Raw genomic sequence first — 18,902 nt, forward strand, 5'->3', positions numbered from 1 at the left:
CTGAGGAGGGAAAATGAGAGTGATGAGTTTGGAGTTCTGGCAACCAGCCTGGGTCAGTCTACCACAGCATAAAGAAAGTAGTTCTACTATGAAAGTAGAAAACAAGTATATTTTTAAGCTATAAGCACATAAAGCGGAAATGACTGGCATGGTGGAAGACCTTGTTCTTCTAGTTAAATTAATATTCACCTTTCAAAGTGATGTAACTATGATCAAGATTTATGCACAGCCAGGATGCTGTTAGGAAAGGCTGTTGTAAATGTAAAGGGAAAGCATTATCTTGAAAACGTGGCCACCTGTGTTCAGGAAACAGGAGACCAAGTAGCAACAATGCAGAGAAAATAGGGCTGAGTACCATGAGAGAAGACCAAGTGGACTAAATTAGCCTAGCAAAATGAAGTGTAAGGGGGGGATGATGCTATTATCTGTAAGTATGTCAAGATACCAGATACCCACGAGTGATAATTGTTTGGATGTAAGAACAGTGCTGCCACAAATGCAGTCTGGAATTGCTAGGAGTGAATTTAAACAAGAAACTGGAAGACTTTCAGAGCAGTCAATTTTGGAAAATCGTCAGTGATTGGTGATTTGTGAAGAAAAGAGTATGTGATAGAAAGCTAACTTGAAATGGAGCTTAGTAACACGATTAAGGAAAGTAGATGATGCATTTTCATTCTGATCTGTTTAAGTCCTGTTTTTGCTCAACAGTAATGTAGGCCTTCTGATAACTTAAGATATGTTATTTATGTTTGTGTCAGAATAAACAAATAACTTCAAATGAGTGTAGGGTTTTGATTTATTTGTAGGGGTGACACAGGATAAAATATATTTCAATACATGTTTCTCAAATGGTGAGGGATCTATCCTAGTTTCTAGCTTAGTTTGATAAAGGTTTGCAGGCTTTCATTAAAAATAATAAGACTGAGATTCAGAGCTTAATTTACTGTACTCGGATACCTAGGATAACTGTAGTACAACTGAAACGTATGAATTTATGAAGGGTGCTCTGGAAGTAATGCCTCCTGTCTCATTATGTTGGCTCACCAGGTCAGAGGTGCATGGTGGTGGTATGGCCGCGTAGAAGTTGAGTGTTCCTTCTAATACTCCACTAAATTTTGTTGCTGTGCAACAGATGGCAGCAGAAAGGCAGTCTGACAAAGTAGTATCTGACAAAGTAGTATCTGACACAGAAGTGTGTATGAAGCAAAGGTGCATAATTGAATTCATCTGTGTGGAAAAAAATGGCACCCATTGACGTCCATCAATGCTTGCTGAACGTTGATGGAGCCTGAACAGTGGATGTGAGCACAGTGAGGTGGTGGGTGCTGTGTTTCAGCAGTGGTGACAACGGGTCACCCCCACTGGTGCAAATTTTTATGAACGTGCCATGAAGGTTCTTGTTCACCACTAGTAAAAATGCATAGCTAACAGTGGTGACTATGTTGAAAACTAGCAGCTGAGAATGTGCTCTCTCAAATATTGTCATTGTGCTCTTTGTATCTGTTGTAGTTTCCATGCAAATAAATAGGAGGCATTAGGTTCAGAGCAACTTATGTACCTTTCATTTTAAGAAATGTGGTTTGAATAATGGGCCATATAAGCTAGACTAAACTTCAAAAATACCCAAAGAACTACGTACTATTAACTACGTTTTACCAATAAATGTGTAGTAGGTCACGATGAAAACTTAGTTAACAGAATTGTTAGATGTTGTTCTCTGAATTCACTTTTACATGTTTAAAACATCTAGCTTCTTTTCCTTCTTTTAAGACTGTGAGCCAGAAGAGCTAACTGACTGGTCTATGGATGAGAAATGTTCCTTTTGTAATTTACACAAAGAAACAGTCAGTGTAAGTATGAACATATTTAGTATGACTCCCCCCCCCCCCCCCCCCCTAATTTTCAATATAAGAATAGGAATCGGAGAACTGAATTTTGCAAGTAAGTTAACAATGCATTTTGACTCAAGATAGTTTAGCTATGAGTGGAAGTAAGTAAAGTTATTTTTAGTGGTTTGTTATTTCATAGCTCAATAATTTAATTATATGTTGTACTATCAACAAACTATCTTCTGAAAGACTTTATAATTCTCATATGCCTTTTAGGATCGTGCATCAGTTATTGGTTCTTCACAGTCAACGCCTACAGAGGAACTTTCATCTCAGGGCCAGTCCAACACTGATAAGATTGAATGCCAAGCAGAAAACTATCTAAATGCACTCTTTCGAAAGAAAGGTAATGAAAGCATGTCTTTTCCATTAAGAGATAACTTGCATCTGGAAAAATTGAATAATTTACATTTCACTTTGATTCTAAAGTTCTTTTATTAATGTACTGAGCTCTATTTCTCTTTGTTCTTTATTTTTCCCCAGTCTTTACTTGATTCAGTATCAGCAAATCAAGCACTACTTCTCTTCTAACTTGCCATTGTTTTAAGTTTTGTTGCCTTATCATTTTTTTCTCCTGGATTGTGTTCATTATCTTTCTTTCCTATGAGCTAATTATCTCTTTCTATGCCAACTCTGCTGTTCTCTGGAATTCTTAAGCACTAAATTGCTTTTGCTTCACAACAGGGAAACTCTCTTTTAAGTGAGAGAATGTGTCTTACAAATTATGAAATAGTATTTGGGGTATTCTTTTCAGAGTTGCAACTTTCAATGCATTCAAGTTTGTATTTGAAACTTAATGCTGAAACAATGTTTAGAAGCTCTTTCTTTCCTTGTCTGCTCTCATTCTTTGGCTGTTGGCAAGTGTATTTTTTTTTTTTTTAGTTCATGTAGAAGCTGGTTCATGTAGATTACTTTCCAGTAAGCTAGTCACTACTGAGAGAAGTAAAAGTGCTCATTTTCTTCCTGAAGCTTCTGTGTAAGGAATGTGACTGCAGGTTCACTCATCATCTGCTTTACATGGCTTTATTGGGGGTCTAGTAAGTGTACTTGAATACCAAAATAGGTGAGTATTACAGCCCTCCTTTGCTTTATCAAAGAAGTAGAGCAAGTCAGTGACTCTTATGCACAGAGTGGGGGGAGGGGAGTGAGGGGAAGTAGTTAAATTTATCCCCTTTACTTTCCTGTACCAGGAGATTACTATGCCTTTGAACCCGGGATTGGTATAATCTTTTTCTGTGCAGGGCGTACCTGTTCAGCCTATAATTTACTTATGAATTAAAAGAAATTTGGATGGAGTGCAGCAGCATTTTGAGTCCGTCTTTGTTCCTTGGCTTTGCTTAAAATTGGTTATTTTCATTTGAAATAAAATATTATCACCTCTGTGTTTCTGGAACTTTTATTATAATCTAATCAAGGAACCAGTTTATATGGTATCTCCCTTGGTAGGTATTTCTTTAAATTTCTACTTCCTTTTTTGGTCTCTTGATGTACAGTGTTTTTCCAGCATTACTTGCTTTAAGATTTGCATTAATTCAATTGCATTAATTGCAATTAATACATAGAATATCCCAAGTTGTAAGGGACCCACAGAAATCATGGAATTCAGCTACCAGATCCATACTGGATCACAGATAAACCAAGCCGTATTTCATTGTCCAAACTCTTCTAGAATTCTGGTAGCCTTGGTACTGTGTCCCTGCCCTGCAGCCTGTTTCAGTTCCCAGCAGTTGAATTCACCTCTTGGTGAATAACCTTTTCCTAATACCCAACTTGACATTTCCATGGCACAGCTCTATGCTGGATCCTATTGCTGTTGCCAGAGAGAAGAGGTCAGGGCCTGTCCCTCCATCCCCTCATGAGGAAGTTGTAGGCTAACATGAGGTTCCCTCTCAATTTCCTTTTCTCTGGTCTAAACAAACCAAGGGCCATCAGCTACCTACCGCTCATGCACCATGCCTCTAAGTTAGATATCTGAAAACCAGATGCTTTCTTCCTAAGTATATCATTGTTCTTTGTCCATTGGGTGTTGTAAGCAGGATAAACTTTTCATTTAATGATTCTTTGACTGGTTATATTTAAGATTGGAGAAGACCTCCACAATCATCTTGTCCGAATGCCAACCCATCACCACCCCACTCATTAAACCTGTGTCCCTAAGTGCCACACATACCCTTTTCTTAAAAACCTCCAGGTGTAGTGACTCTACCACTTCCCTGGGCATCATTTTCCAATGAAGGTTTTCCTAATATCCAACCTGAACCAGCCCCACATAACTTAAGGCTGTTACCTCTTCTCCTATCTCTAGTTAACCTGGGAGAAGAGACCAACCCTCACTTCACTACAGCCTGCTTTCAGGTAGTTGTAGACAGCAGTAAAGTCTCCCTTAAGCCTTCTCTTCTTCAGGGTAAACAATCCCAGTTCCCTCAGCTGCTTCTCATAAGACCTGTGCTCCAGATCTCTCACTAGCTTTGTTGCCCTTCTCTGGATGCAGTCCGGGGTCTTTCTTTTAGTAAGTAGCTCAAAACTGAAGACAGTACTTGAGGTACAACCTCACCGGAGATGATACAAAGGGATGATTGCATCCTTAGGCCTGCTGATTATGTTATTTCTTACACGAGCCAGGGTGCTGTTGGCCTTCTCGGCCTCCTGGGTGCAGTGCTGGTTCATGTTCAGCTGGCCTAACACCCCCAGCTCTTTTTGTTCTGTGCAGCTTGCCAGCTGCTCTGTCACAAGTCTGTAGCATTACTTGGGGTTGTTGTGACCAAAGTGCAGGACCCCACTTCTGGTCTTACTGAAGCTCGTACTATGGGCCTCAGCATCAATCCAGCCTATTCAGATCCCTCTGTAGGACCTTCCTACCCTCAGACAGGTCAATACTGCCCCCCAGCTTGATGTCGTCTGAAAACTGAGGGTGCACTCAATTCCCCTCATTTAGATCATCAGTAAAGATATTGCACAGGGACAAAGGGACAGTCCCAGTATTGTCCCCTGGGGAACACTGCTAATACCAACTGGATTTAACTTCATCACCACTGCTTTCTGGGCCTGCCCATGTGGATGGTTTTTTCTCTAGCACACCTGTCCAAGTCATTTGCTGCCAGCTTTAAGTTGCATGAAAATACATCTTTTTTTTTGTCCTTCTGTTTGTTGATCAGTCAAGCTGACTAAATTAATCATGAGATATGGTAAAAACTAAATGGCTGTATTGTTTTTAACCTGCTGGTGATATTACAGTGTGCTGGGCAAGTTTATATGTGGAAACAAGGATGTTGCTGGGACAGTTTGGCTGTTAATGTGGAGTCATTCATTTTTGTGAAACAGGAAGAGCTGCAGTGTGTACAGAAAACATTGATAGGCAAACTGCTGTAGAATACAGATTTGAGTAGCTACAAGTTATTTAAGGTACACTAACTGAGGAAGCTTTCATCCTAAATGTAAGCTTTCAATCAAAATAAATCATTACAATTAGTCATAATTATATCATCTTTACTACTGCCTTCACTTGTATTTTGGCTAGACTCTTGACAAAATCAAAAACAGAAATTACTAGGCTATAGCATAAGGGAAGACTAAGTGACACATCTGTATTTTATATTAGGAGGGTATAAAAAGTTCTGAGAGAAACTAGTGGGACATCAGACCTAGCTTTTACTCCAGCTTCTTAGCAACTCTTCTGCTGGGTATTTGCGTGTGCACATGCAATCAGTGGAATAAATGTAGCTGCCTTGTGATATAAGCCTTCTGTCTGAAAAATGGAAGCTTAAGCAGATGTAGAATCATAGAATGGCTTAGCTTAGAAGGGACCTTAGGAATCATTTGCCTCCAACCCCTCCCCCCCCCACCCACTAGATCCTGGATGCACAGGACCCCATCCAACCTGCTCATGAATGTCTTTAAGGGTGGGGCATCCACAACTACCCTGGACATCCTGTTCCAGTATCTCATGATCCTCTGAGTAAAGAATTTCTTCCTAACATCTAACCCAAATTTCCCATCTTTTAATTTAAAGCCATTCCCCCATGTCCTATTAGTAGATATAGACATATTGATTTAAAACTTAAAAGTAGCTATAATTGTGACTCCTGATAAAAACATCTTAAAACTTTTTGTTCCTACAAAGTATATCTGGTGCCATCTGCTGATAATAATTAAGAAATATTTGCTAGTGAGACTTAAGCTCCGAGGTCTAGTACTTCTCCCAAAACACATTAAATTGCCTTTTCAAGTATTGTATGATTAGTTAAAGATCATAGCAAAGTATAGTGAGGTGTAGTGAAGCTTTAAACTGAACTTAAAATTACAGGTTTTTACCTGCTTTTATTTCATACTTTTTGGTTGTTTGTTTTAAGCTGAGTTGTTGATCAGTAATTTTCTCCACTTGACAGTGGAATTACTGGCTTTAGGCGGATGCTCTTGTTCCTAGATAATAATTAATTCTCATGAAGACCAAATGCTACTTGAACATTTAGTAGATGCATTATGCAGGAATCAGAAAATACCAATAAATGAAGAACGCCTGTGTCTGAGTGTTATGTGATTGGGAAATATTTCTTGCACATATTCTCCAGCACTTAGAATTTCCAGAAACTCCTATTAAGTTTTATAAATTTTGGTAGAGTTTCGGTTGAAGGAGCGTCAGAAGATAGGCCTTCAACCAAAAGCAGACTTTTGTAATTCATACCTTGCATATGGTCTCTTGAAAATGAATTGTCTAGCGTATACTCAGTCTTTGAAAATGGAGAAGTTCCAACTTACCTTGCAAAAGCAGACCAAAAGGCATTGGCAGGAGTCATCTTGGAACAGTTGTCTGTGTCAGCAGACCAAATACGTGTATTTGTAATGCTTCACAGCTTTGCAACACTTTCCTGGTGTTTAGAATAAACCTGAAACACTGTTTTTTTGTTGCTTTTTTTCTGTGGGACTGTTATATGAATGCATTTCTACACAGTTTATATATAATTTAGAACAGGAAAAAACGTTTTTTTCTCCCAAATAATTCAATTGTTAGCACTTAGAAAATAGCAAAGGAAGGTTATTTTAAAATTCAATTGCTTGTAATATTACCATTTATATGAGACCTTTCAAGTTGCTTCATATGAGTTTTGACACTGCAACCTTGAGTCTACAACATGGATGTCATCTATTATACACATGAAACGACTCCTCATGATCAGCTTCTGAAAACTTCTGTGTGATATAAAAACTAATTTGTAGAATTGCATTTTTAAAATATATATGTAGTTTTAGTTGTTTTTTGAAAGTAGCTTCTCATTATAATCATACTTTACTGATGCCTGTCAGACATGCTCTTCCAAATGACCAGTAAGGAATACTTGTAAGAAGAATTTACTAGGCATCTTAATTATGCATGTGAAATCATTGCACGTATTTACTGTGCTTATGTGAAATATTCTTTTCAAGGAAAGTATTTTCATTGTTCTTAATATGTCTGTTGCTTGTGTTGTTGTTCTTTTCTCTTCTAGATCTTCCTCAGAACTGTGATCCTAACATTCCCCTAGTTGCTCAGGAATTAATGAAAAAAATGATCCGCCAGTTTGCAATTGAGTACATTTCAAAAAGTAGCAAAATTCAAGAGAACAGAAATGGTTCATCATTTGAACCGAGTCTGATATGTAAAAGTATCCAAATGAACCAAACGGAAAACTCCCTTCAGGAAGAGCAGGAAAGCCCTCTAGACCTCACTGTGAATCGAACTCAAGAACAGAATACTCAGCAAGGTAAATATCTCTTATCCGTTTATATGTATTTTCATGTTACTTACTACCTTATTATATCTTTCTACTTCAAAAAAAAAAAGTTTTTTTTAAGAAGTACCAAATAATGTTTTCACTTTCCAGCATAGCGATGAGTCCATAAGAAAAAAGAAATTATTTTAATTGATTAAATAAAAAGCCGTTTTAAAAGCATTTTTTCATACTATGTATTTGGTGGTAAATATCCTAGTTTTGTAGTGTGTGCCTTTAAATGTGGCATGGGAATTTCTCAGCTTTAGAGCACTTAGTCATCTCACTTGTGGCTGTTGCGGGTAACAGTAGCTCAAGATTTTGTTGAAGGATTTTCTGAGGAAAGAGAGAATATGACTTTAGAGAACATACAACTCTAAAGAATATAACTTTAGAGAACAGAGTTCATTCTGACCATTTAATCCTTCGACACTGATTAAGTACAGGTAGGTTAGAATGATGGAAAGAGGAATTTTCTGTACTTAAGACCTAATACTTACAGATCAGTACAACTTTGTTGAGAATAAAGCAAGAAAAATTAGGCTACTCATTATCATTTATAAATAGGAAACAGTATCTTCTCTTGCCTTGAGGAATATTGTCATCCAAAACGGATGATAAAATCACAGGAATGCTTTGGACTTTGAGCTTGATTTGGAGTAGCAGCAGTTTTCAGGAGGGATTGTGACTGTCACGTGCAACTGAGAACACTGGCAAAGTCAGCTAGTCTCTGACAAATACAGGGGTCCATGTTAATCCAATTATACTGCATACTACAGAGGAAAGTGAACCCATGTGTCATGTAACATACTGCAAGTTAAACAAAGATAGAGTTATAGAATTAAGGTTTTATGTGTGTATACAGTCTTCAATTAGATGGTATGTCATTTAAAAGAAAGGTTTTGGCACAGACCTACCTTGCTGAACATGCCTATTCTAGATGAAATTTAAGCATCCTTTTTCTTTGACTGTAGGACTTTTAAGGAATTGCAGAATTCTTGCATTTATTTTGTGTAGTCAGCAGAGGCTAGCTCAGTCTGGATTTGGACACAAATTTCTCTTGTGCAGATGAATCCTGAGAAAATGTGTCTTCAGAGCGTTTAGAATTATGTATCTTCAAACAAAACATCTGAGGCTGAAATAAATAGTTGCTTGGCTTGTGTTTGGAGAACTTTATAGATGTTAATCTTGCTATGAAGTTTAAAGCTACTGAAAGAAGAGGAAATATCAAAACAAAACTAGAAGGAAAAATGTTTTGAGCCATCTAATCTACCAAGGAAGTTGTATTGCACTTTCATTTTTCTATAAACATATTATTTTAGGACTGTCTTAGCTTTCCACTGTAGTGGTGACATTAACACAAGCAAAAAAAGATCAAGATGGAAAAAGGCCTGTTTTTATTATGTTCTAGATGCAGTGGCTGCTGAACAGCTATTTCAGTTAGATGTTGTAAACGTCTATAAATTATTCTACCTCCTTCTCATGTATTATTATTCTTTTACTGAAGACAGCCTGAAGGTAACAAAAATGTTACATGCTTACAGTAGAGAACTTTGAAACTTGAGATACTGCCCAAATCCTGCTGGCATTTGTATTATCAACTTGGACCAGCTTTTCTGTGGTACTGTACAGTGATTTAATTCTAAGAACTAACGGTGGATTCCCTGAAAGTAATGCCTCCTATTTATTTGCATGGAAACTACAACAGATACAAAGAGCACAATGACAATATTTGAGAGAGCACATTCTCAGCTGCTAGTTTTCAACATAGTCACCACTGTTAGCTATGCATTTTTACTAGTGGTGAACAAGAACCTTCATGGCACGTTCATAAAAATTTGCACCAGTGGGGGTGACCCGTTGTCACCACTGCTGAAACACAGCACCCACCACCTCACTGTGCTCACATCCACTGTTCAGGCTCCATCAACGTTCAGCAAGCATTGATGGACGTCAATGGGTGCCATTTTTTTCCACACAGATGAATTCAATTATGCACCTTTGCTTCATACACACTTCTGTGTCAGATACTACTTTGTCAGATACTACTTTGTCAGACTGCCTTTCTGCTGCCATCTGTTGCACAGCAACAAAATTTAGTGGAGTATTAGAAGGAACACTCAACTTCTACGCGGCCATACCACCACCATGCACCTCTGACCTGGTGAGCCAACATAATGAGACAGGAGGCATTACTTCCAGAGCAGCTCTCATATAATACTGCTCTTTGGGTAGCGTTATGAAATTGATTAAAGCTTTCATCTTTTAATTCAGTTATTTTAAAAAGTTAGCAAATAACATAAAACTCTTTCTTCAGTCAGTACACTCATAAATACAGTACCATTATATGTTCCCTTTCTAGAAGTTTTTGATGATCTTGGTGCTCTTGTTATTTGCTTATTTTAATTTCCAAATGAAATGACAGTAACAGGGTAGGAAGTTCAAATCTCTACATTTCTCAAAAAAAAAAAAAAAAAAAGCTGAAAAGTTGAAATCTTTTCAATTTGAATTCTGTCTCTCTTGTGAAGCAGGAAATAACCTAAAACATAAAGACTTCAGGTTGATTTTTTTTAAATTAGGCATTCCTTAAAATTGCAGATCTTATAACAAATGCAGGTCTTTTTCCTTCATTATGGAAATGATTATTGGATTTGTGAGGAAATTTTAGGCTTTATTTTCCAGATCACAAGAAGCACTTGCTTCCAGATCCAAGTGTTCAGTACTGAGAAAAGGTCATTCAGGTATCCTCAAGGGCAGAATCTACCTTGACCTCAAAGTTTCTTACCTTCCTTGGCTATCTGCAGCCTGTCTCTGAAGAACTCTCTTAATATTCAGGTTTGCCACTTCCAGCACTGCTTATTGCCAGAACCTCTTGTATTGGGTTTACGTGGCACTTTTCATAATGAGAGAGCTTTAGGGATGGCCTCTGTGAGGCAATGCCAGGTATTACCTCATCCCAGGTCCAGCTACTTCAGCAGCAGCTCCTCTACAGGCCAAAGAGGAGTGCAACAGCTAAGTTTGTGGCATCTCTCTGAAAATACATTTAAGAGACTGGCTTCTTGATTGCTACATTAAATCATACTGAAACAATTCCAAACACTTAAAAAGAAAGATGATGGTGTTATCTTTATTATTTTGATACACTGTTCTTATAGTATATATTGGGGAAAAATACTATGCTTTTTGAAGGTATGCATACTACGGTTCAAAAAAATAAATTGTGTAAACTGCAAAATGTATTCAAGAAGCAGAGTGTAATAATTTTATATGAAAAGGTGAATCTAGGGACAGGGTTCGGGATTCCATTTCTTCTTTGGCTGCCAATAGTGGTAGCAGCTAAACTTCCGATCAGTCGTTCATTTGCTTCCTTTTCAGCAGCAAAGGGGGAGGAATAAGAACAGGAAAAAAGAGTTAGAGTAAGGATTGTTTTACCATCGTGGACTAATCTAAGACTTGTCGTAGGTGAAATTAAATATAGGCAGTAATTTAATTGCTAATTGAGGTACCAGAAAACAAAACAAATACATTAACATTTTCAACCTTTTCCCGTGCTACCTTTCTCTCCTGATTCTTTTGCAAGTCTATCCCTTTACCATTTTGATGTTACCCATTCAAAAAAAATGGGGGATGGGATTCATAATCAGTACATAGGGGTTTCTCCCTGTGGTTCCTCCTTCCTCATTTTTTCTCTGCAGTTGGGGTTCCCTTTACTGTTTCTCATCCTTTTAGTTCCCTCCTTCTTTATGCCCCATGTTTATTGTCCTTTCTTAAATTTGTTTTGCCACAGGGAGCCACCAGCTAGGTTGGGCTCAGCTTTGCCCTGCAGTGAATTTGTTGAAGCTGACTGGAATTAGCTATGACTGACTGCAATGGGGCAGCCCTTGATCTCTCCTCACAGTGGTTACCCCTGCAGCTCAGCCCCACTGCCACCACCACTTTGCCATATGCACTCCATGTACAGTCATACACTTTCCATGTGCCAGTGTTTTGCTTTATAAAATTACATCAGGTGGGCAAAATTTGGCTAGTCAAGGTGGTAGTTAACAAAAATAATAAATAACAAAATTAATAATATAATAATAAATTAGTAGTTAATAAAAGTTTGAGCTCTTACAAATAGTTTTCTGGAGCTTATAAGAAGGGAAAAAAAAGCAATGGATAAGGAGCTTCATTTGCACAGTTAATTGTAAACATCTGGGACTGGTGTGAGGTGGACAGTGTCAGTGGGTTCAAAAAAAGGCCTTATGCAGCTTCCCAGCAAACAGATCCGAGGCCAGATTGTGAAGACAGTAGTCAAGAAGAGGTCTGGGAGTTGCTGGGACAGTAAGAGAGGCATGCAGTGAGGGGGTGGCCAGGCTGATGTGTTCTCCTGTTCTAGGAGTGGAGTTTCTGATATGTCTGGAGTGAGAGGACTGAGTAGAGTAGATCATCTGACTTTAGATAGATAACTTGTGAGAGATTTCCTGAAACCCAGAAAATTAGATATTTGCTAAAATGAGTGTAGAAATATATACGATGGGAACTCAAAGGTTCCAATAAAGACCTATTTTTTCTGCTTCTCTAACCTTGCTAGTTTAGAGGAGACTCAAGATATTGCTCTCCTGTTTATTTTGAAGAAGATTAGTATACCTTGGTATTTTTGTACCTGGTGATGTGATGCTGAGAAGTCAACAAGGCAGTGCTGAAGTCATTTCTTTGAAGTTCAAAATCGTCTGATTTACAGCGTAAAGAATTTCATTGGAATACCAAGAGGAGCAGACCTGAAAAACTTGTAGCAATTTGTCTGTATTATCTAATTTTTCATAATTGTTAATGAGTACTGTCTTGGTAATTGTCATGTTTTTAGCTAACGAGTGGAAGTAATTCTGTAGATCTTATTTGAATCACCTTACATAGTTTTTTTCTGATCCTGATGTCATTTTCTTCCTGTCTAGAATTCTTGACTAAATCATCTGTTTTGAGTGATTCGATAAAATAATAGAAAATGCAGAAGTAATAGAAAATGCTATTTTGGTTTAAAAGGTACTATTCCTACCTTTTTAATTAGTAATTTAGGTTTTCAAGGTTCACTGTTCACCTGTACAATATGGTTTTTGTTCTTCACTACTAGAAAACTGTGTGCTTTGGGCCCCATATTAGTGCGATAGCTGAAGGATGAGTTGCATCTGCTCCATTCTTTGTGTTTTCAGTAATGTACCAGGGAAGGAGCATGATCTCAAGGGGCACTGCTTTTCTAACAGATTTCCTGTTTGTCATGCAGGAGATAATGTGCATAAAATTACTAGAGTATGTGTGAACAGCACATCAGAAGAAAAATTTTGTTAAGCTGAGAAAATAATCTTGCTGAACCCAGTCAGTGATGACTTTACCCGTCTTTTGTGCACGTATCAAATCTCTCACATTTCTCTTTCACTCTTCTTGCTGAGGATCGCCTTTCGATGATCTTTAAGGGCTTTTCCAACCTGAGTGATTCTATGGTAGTGATTCTGTTGATAGGACATAGTCTTCAGGGAAGTGCAATACACATATTTAATACTTGCATTTTCTGTGTGGGATATTCAGCTATCTTGAACCTGAAATGATTATTCAGTCTGCTTACCTTTTAAATGCCCAAAATGTATCTAATTTTCTTGCCACAGCAGTATATTTTCAGTACTGTGCTCTTTTTAGTGATTTTTACAGCTTGCTGAGGGCTTTTGTTGTCAGAGGCACCTATGAAAAACAGGAGATAAAAATGATATGATCTGTTCAGACTTTGTCATGGAATCTTTCCAGAGCCTTTGACTTTTTCTTTAAGAGTCTTGTTAGCTTCAATTCCTTTGGACGTTGATTAGACAGAGCCATTCAAGTTGGTTATCTTGATATTCCAAAGTCTTTAGCGAAACATTCTATTTTAGTTAGAGGTTAATTTGTTTTTTTCAGCCCTGTATCTCAGAGCATGTTTTCATTTTGCTGTTTGTTTTGATTTTAATCTATTCCTGGTGTTCTTTTGTACGTAGTAGTCAAGTGATAGTGATCTAATGATTAACTCTTTGCAACCTGATGAGCTGTAAACTTTGAGGTAGTTTTCTGAGGTATATTTTCTAGTGATTTTGTCCAGTGATCTCTTCTAAGCATTTCATGTCATGATGCCTGTGACTGTCAATTAACTGAAGGTGGAAATTGTGAAAGCAAATGCACAAACAAAGGCTAACAAAGATTCTATCATTAGCAGTACACAACAGATGAGATCTGTCTGTTGCACAGGAGTTGGGAATATTTTACAGCTGGGTAGGCTGGATAGTCCCTGCAAATATTTCTGCTGTGATTTTAATTGGCTTTTCCTTCTGAAACATTACTGCTTCAGAAAGCTTGAATTAGCATTAGCTATAGTGCTTCCTTTACAATCCCTGGGGTTTAAGAAAGGCTTTGCAGAGAACAAGTTTAGGAGGAAAGGGACACCTTGAAAAGTAGCATATTTATAAATATTCTTTCCCCTGATCTACAATGCTAATTTTTCTCTTTTTTCCAACATAAAATTGTTTGGCAAAAACAGTCAAAAGCTGTTTTAAGCAGACCAAAACAAATAGCTGTATTTACTTCCTTCACAAAACTCTATTTCTTAGTAGTATGGGTAATACAGCAGAGTTAACCTAAGAATTTTTCTGAATTCTCGTTTGAGTGCTGCCATTTGGGAAATTCAACCAGTGTTTCATGTTGTACATCCAAAGCTATGGGAAAACATATGCAATTGGTTAATATTTTAGAAATAACACATAATAACATAAAAATGATACTACTGTAAAAAGGACAAGCAGTGACATTGCTTGTGAGTGTTGAAACTCAAAATTAGGTTCATAGAGCTCAGACTCACAACCAGCCCAAGTTTGAAACAGAGAATCAAGGAAGGCAGGTATGAAATTAAGTATGTTTAAGGGATTTATCTTTACATTAAATGTGGTTTAAAAATAAAAGCCAAAAAAAGCAACCTAAGCAATAATTAGAAATTTTCAGCTAATGAAGAGATTTGCTAATTTTCAGTGTTACTAAGTGTTGATTTAAAATAAAATACAGTTTTCTTTTTCAATACTTGATAAGTCTCAATGTCCAGCTATAAATTTTGAACATAACATTTGCCAGTGTCTTTACAGAGTTAATTCTCACCCCAGTTTAGGTCTTTCTAGTTCTGTAGTCACATTATTACGTCTGTGTGGGGGCAGCAGGTGTGTATGTGTAAACAGCTGGAACTTTTAATGACATAGGTCCCATATACTGAAAACATGGCTTGAGCTCTCTTTCTCCCCATTGGTGGGGATACTACTACTTTTCCTTTCTCATCCAGTAGCCTGATCTGATCTCAGAACAGGAGATTAGTCTAGAGATCTCCTGAGTACTGTTCTAGCCTGAATGATTCTGTAAATCTATGATTTAATTAGGTCCATTTTAATTTCATTATCAGATTTGTTTGCAGTATGTATATACAAAATAATATGAAGCTCATTGCCTTGGAAGTAAACAGTGCAGTGTCCATGCATACATGGTTTTTAGGAAATGTCTCATGTTTCTGCTTAAAACAGATTCTTCTTTTAAATTTTGTTATTTCTGTGTGAGTTTTTGTTTTTCTTTCTTAATTTTAGACAATTTTACTATAAATCATCCAAAACTATTTACAGACAGCTGGTACTGTGGAAAAAAAAAAAAAAGGCGTCAGAAATTTTATGGGATAAATTTAACTGCTTAAAAATTGTTACATAGGTACAAACGATTGGTAAAAAAAATGTCTGAGATAATCCTTAAACTGCTGTCATGACTACTCTTTGCATCACTGTTCTTTGCAGGGGATGGAGTGTTAGATCTCTCTACAAAGAAAAACGCAAGGTTGGAAGAGCCAAAATACGATCCCTTGTGTTCTGAAAACTCGGTGTCTGGGTAAGCAACTTTTAGGACTCTCTTTGGCTTATGTAAAAGAAAATTGAGTTTACTCTTACTTCTCTGAAGTCAGGTTTTACGTTCATAACATATTAGTATATACTGACACACACGTGTGGTTTATATTTTTCTTTCAAAAGAATTTGTGTCACTCATAAGTGTGTGTCTATGTATATATCATATGTTTCATTCGTCTTTTTTATTTTTTTCTGTTTAAAGAAAAGTTATCAGAACAATCACCAAACTTTAGTTCATGTTACTAAAAATGAACTGAAAATTGATTATGTAGACACAATGAAAGCAGTAGGATAGTGGAAAAGAATGCAAATTTATTCTTTCAGAGTTCACTTAGGAATCTGCAGTTTTTGACAAAAAAAGAAGCATGTTAATATTTAGATTTAAAATATTCTTCAACTAACATGAACAAGTTAAATGACTATTATTTATAATACTCCTTAATATGAGCAAGAGAATGCGCGCGAGAGAGAGAGCTCTTAATCGTCATATTTATACTTGCATCATAGTTCTGGCTATGGTATGTGGTGGCAAATAGTTAAATTTCTTATCCAGCAAGAAAAACGTTGCCTCTGCTGCAAGCTACCACAAATCTAGAGAAGCGCATTGTTTTGTTGGATTTTGTTATGATTTTGGCATCCTCCCATCCACTAGCCATAGCAGGACCCTTTTTGTCACCTGTACGTCTTACAAAGTAACTTACTACAAATAGGAATACAATAGCAGTACTTGTTGGATGGTGTAAAATGCATTTTATTAATTTGCTGATATGAAGAAGCTTTAAAAATTGATATGACTTTGTAATTAGCTGTAAGTAGTGGCTAGAAGTTTATAAAACTGTGTTTCATTTTGCCAAAATGGACTTGATTGTTAACTATGACACTTTACCTTATGGTTGTAGAAAGCCTAGTTTGTGTAAGTCTGGGATGTTTGTGTGTAGTATGTACTTATTGCTGCAAATTTTCTATGAGGGGGTTGACTCTTTTATTACTTGTTTAGCGGTAACGTCACGTTTCTACTAACAAAAACTCCTTCAGGATTTGGGTATTTAATGGAACGTTAATTGTATAATTAAAATTATAACAGTGTTGCTCTGCAAGCATGTGAACAAGGGAATATAGCAAGCACATGAGAATATTACCAAATACTGAGATAGGATATAAAGTTCTTGGAAGGGCTGCTGTAGAAGCCACCGTATGATTTTTGATGCACTGTCCTACCAGAACTGTAACATTTTGCTAGGATAATCATTTAACTACCACATCTCAAAGGCTTAAAAGTATCAGAAGCAGTGATGTTACCGAAGCAAGGAGTATAATAAAGGAGTGGACCCTTCCCTTCCATAGCTGTGTGAGAGTCTCTCATACATCAGTTTACCATCGTTTCATTCCATCCATCCAGGAGACTACACAGACACAGAGAGGACTATGTGGAAAGAAGTGCTGAGTTTGCAGATGGTTTGCTCTCAAAAGCTTTGAAAGACATTCAGTCTGGAGCACTGGACATAAATAAAGCAGGCATACTTTATGGCATACCTCAAAAAACTTTACTTCTCCACTTAGAAGCCTTACCAGCAGGAAAGCCTGCACCTTTTAAAAACAAAACTCGAGATTTCAATGATAGTTATTCATTTAAAGACAGTAAAGAAACTTGTGCAGTCCTACAAAAAGTAGCCTTGTGGGCAAGAGCTCAAGCAGAGCGCACAGAAAAAAGTAAACTCAGTCTACTTGAAACCTCAGAATTAAAATTCCCAACAGCTTCCAGTTACCTCCACCAATTAACTCTGCAGAGAATGGTCACACAATTTAAAGAAAAAAATGAAAATCTCCAATATGAAACTACGAATCCTACTGTACAATTAAAAATTCCTCAGCTAAGAATAAGTTCTGTGTCCAAACCACAGTCTGATACTGCTGGTCTTCTGGATGTTATGTACCACGTTTCTAAAACCTCCTCAGTCTTAGAAGGATCAGCTCTTCAAAAATTGAAAAATATACTCCCTAAACAGAACAAAATTGAATGTTCTGGACCTGTAACTCACTCAAGTGTTGATTCCTACTTTCTGCATGGGGACCTCTCTCCTTTGTGTCTTAATGCTAAGAATGGGACGGTAGATGGAACCTCAGAAAATACAGAAGATAGTTTGGATCGTAAAGATAATAAGCAGCCGAGAAAAAAACGTGGCCGCTATCGGCAGTATGATCATGAAATAATGGAAGAAGCAATTGCAATGGTAATGAGTGGGAAAATGAGTGTTTCCAAAGCACAAGGAATTTATGGGGTACCTCACAGCACTTTAGAATATAAAGTAAAAGAAAGATCTGGAACATTGAAGACTCCGCCGAAGAAGAAACTCCGTTTACCAGACACTGGCTTATTTAATATGACAGATTCAGGGACTGGCAGCTGCAAAACCAGTAGCAAGCCTGTGTAGAATAATTGTTAGCAAATTGTTTTGTGTGTGTGTGTGTGTATGTATGTCTGTATACACACACAGTGTGAGAAATACATATGTTCACTCTGACAGGAGACGTGAAATGATACAGTTCAAAAACCACATACATGCCTTTTGAAAAATAGTTTTATTCAGGGTTTTCACTGTGGACAGAATTATAGAGTTCCTCACTTAATTCTGATAGTGTGTATTTAATATAATCCTTGTATAAATAGGTGAAAAGATTCAGGTTTTATTTAGTAGTCAATAGCATAAAAATGTTTTGGGCGAACGAGTATTTGTCATGTGAAGCATAATTTTTAATTGATGAAGAACCACTCTACCCATTCAACAAACCATCTTATTACAGAAATACATGATCTATGGTTAGCAAACTTACAAACTTCACAGAATACTTGCAATAAATTGTAAGTAACTCAGATTATACAAATCAAGGGATTTTTTTAAAAAGCTAGTTCCTTACCAGGGAGTGAATTTGTGAAGTATTAGTAGGTTATAGTACATTCTGTGAAAGAGAAACAAAAGTTAATCGTTACTTAAATATCCAATACAAGTAAGAAAGAAACATTTCATTACTAAAAATGTGTGTTAGCAGGCATAAACTGCATTTTTTATCATTTAAAAAAAATTTTGTTGGTGGTTTAGAAAGAAATTGGTGTTTACAAAGTGTACACTTATGAAACCCGAGAAATTACTGTAGTTATAGAATTATTAAATATGAAATAAGATGGAATACTTAAAAGCATAACATAATTTAATCCTTATCATAATTTTCCTTTTTATTTTGAAAAATAAGATGACCTATAAGGTTTCAAAAGAAAGTTGAAATGCATCTTAGAGCATGTTCATAATGCGCACAGAATGAGCTTGAGAATGGTTTTTTGTTTTGTT

At 36.8% G+C, this 18,902-nt stretch overlaps 1 protein-coding gene across 3 annotated transcripts in view; it reads left to right on the forward strand.

Moving 5' to 3' along the window:
• The window catches only part of LCORL (ligand dependent nuclear receptor corepressor like), a gene marked incomplete at both ends in the record, with an annotated part of 72,456 nt that overhangs the window by 29,781 nt on the left and 23,773 nt on the right, over positions 1–18,902 (forward strand). The window contains 5 exons of one of the 3 annotated variants that reach the window (XM_079534893.1): positions 1,771–1,850; positions 2,106–2,235; positions 7,373–7,627; positions 15,451–15,541; positions 16,958–17,990. In XM_079534893.1, the coding sequence (XP_079391019.1) occupies positions 1,771–1,850; positions 2,106–2,235; positions 7,373–7,627; positions 15,451–15,541; positions 16,958–17,990 (1,589 nt within the window). Of the gene's footprint in view, positions 1–1,770; positions 1,851–2,105; positions 2,236–7,372; positions 7,628–15,450; positions 15,542–16,957; positions 17,991–18,902 lie in introns of those variants that run through there. The other 2 variants (XM_079534894.1, XM_079534895.1) reach the window with 2 other exon arrangements.

This window comes from Tetrao urogallus (genome assembly GCF_951394365.1).
Source record: "Tetrao urogallus genome assembly, chromosome: 4".
NCBI classification, from domain to species: Eukaryota; Metazoa; Chordata; class Aves; order Galliformes; family Phasianidae; genus Tetrao; species Tetrao urogallus.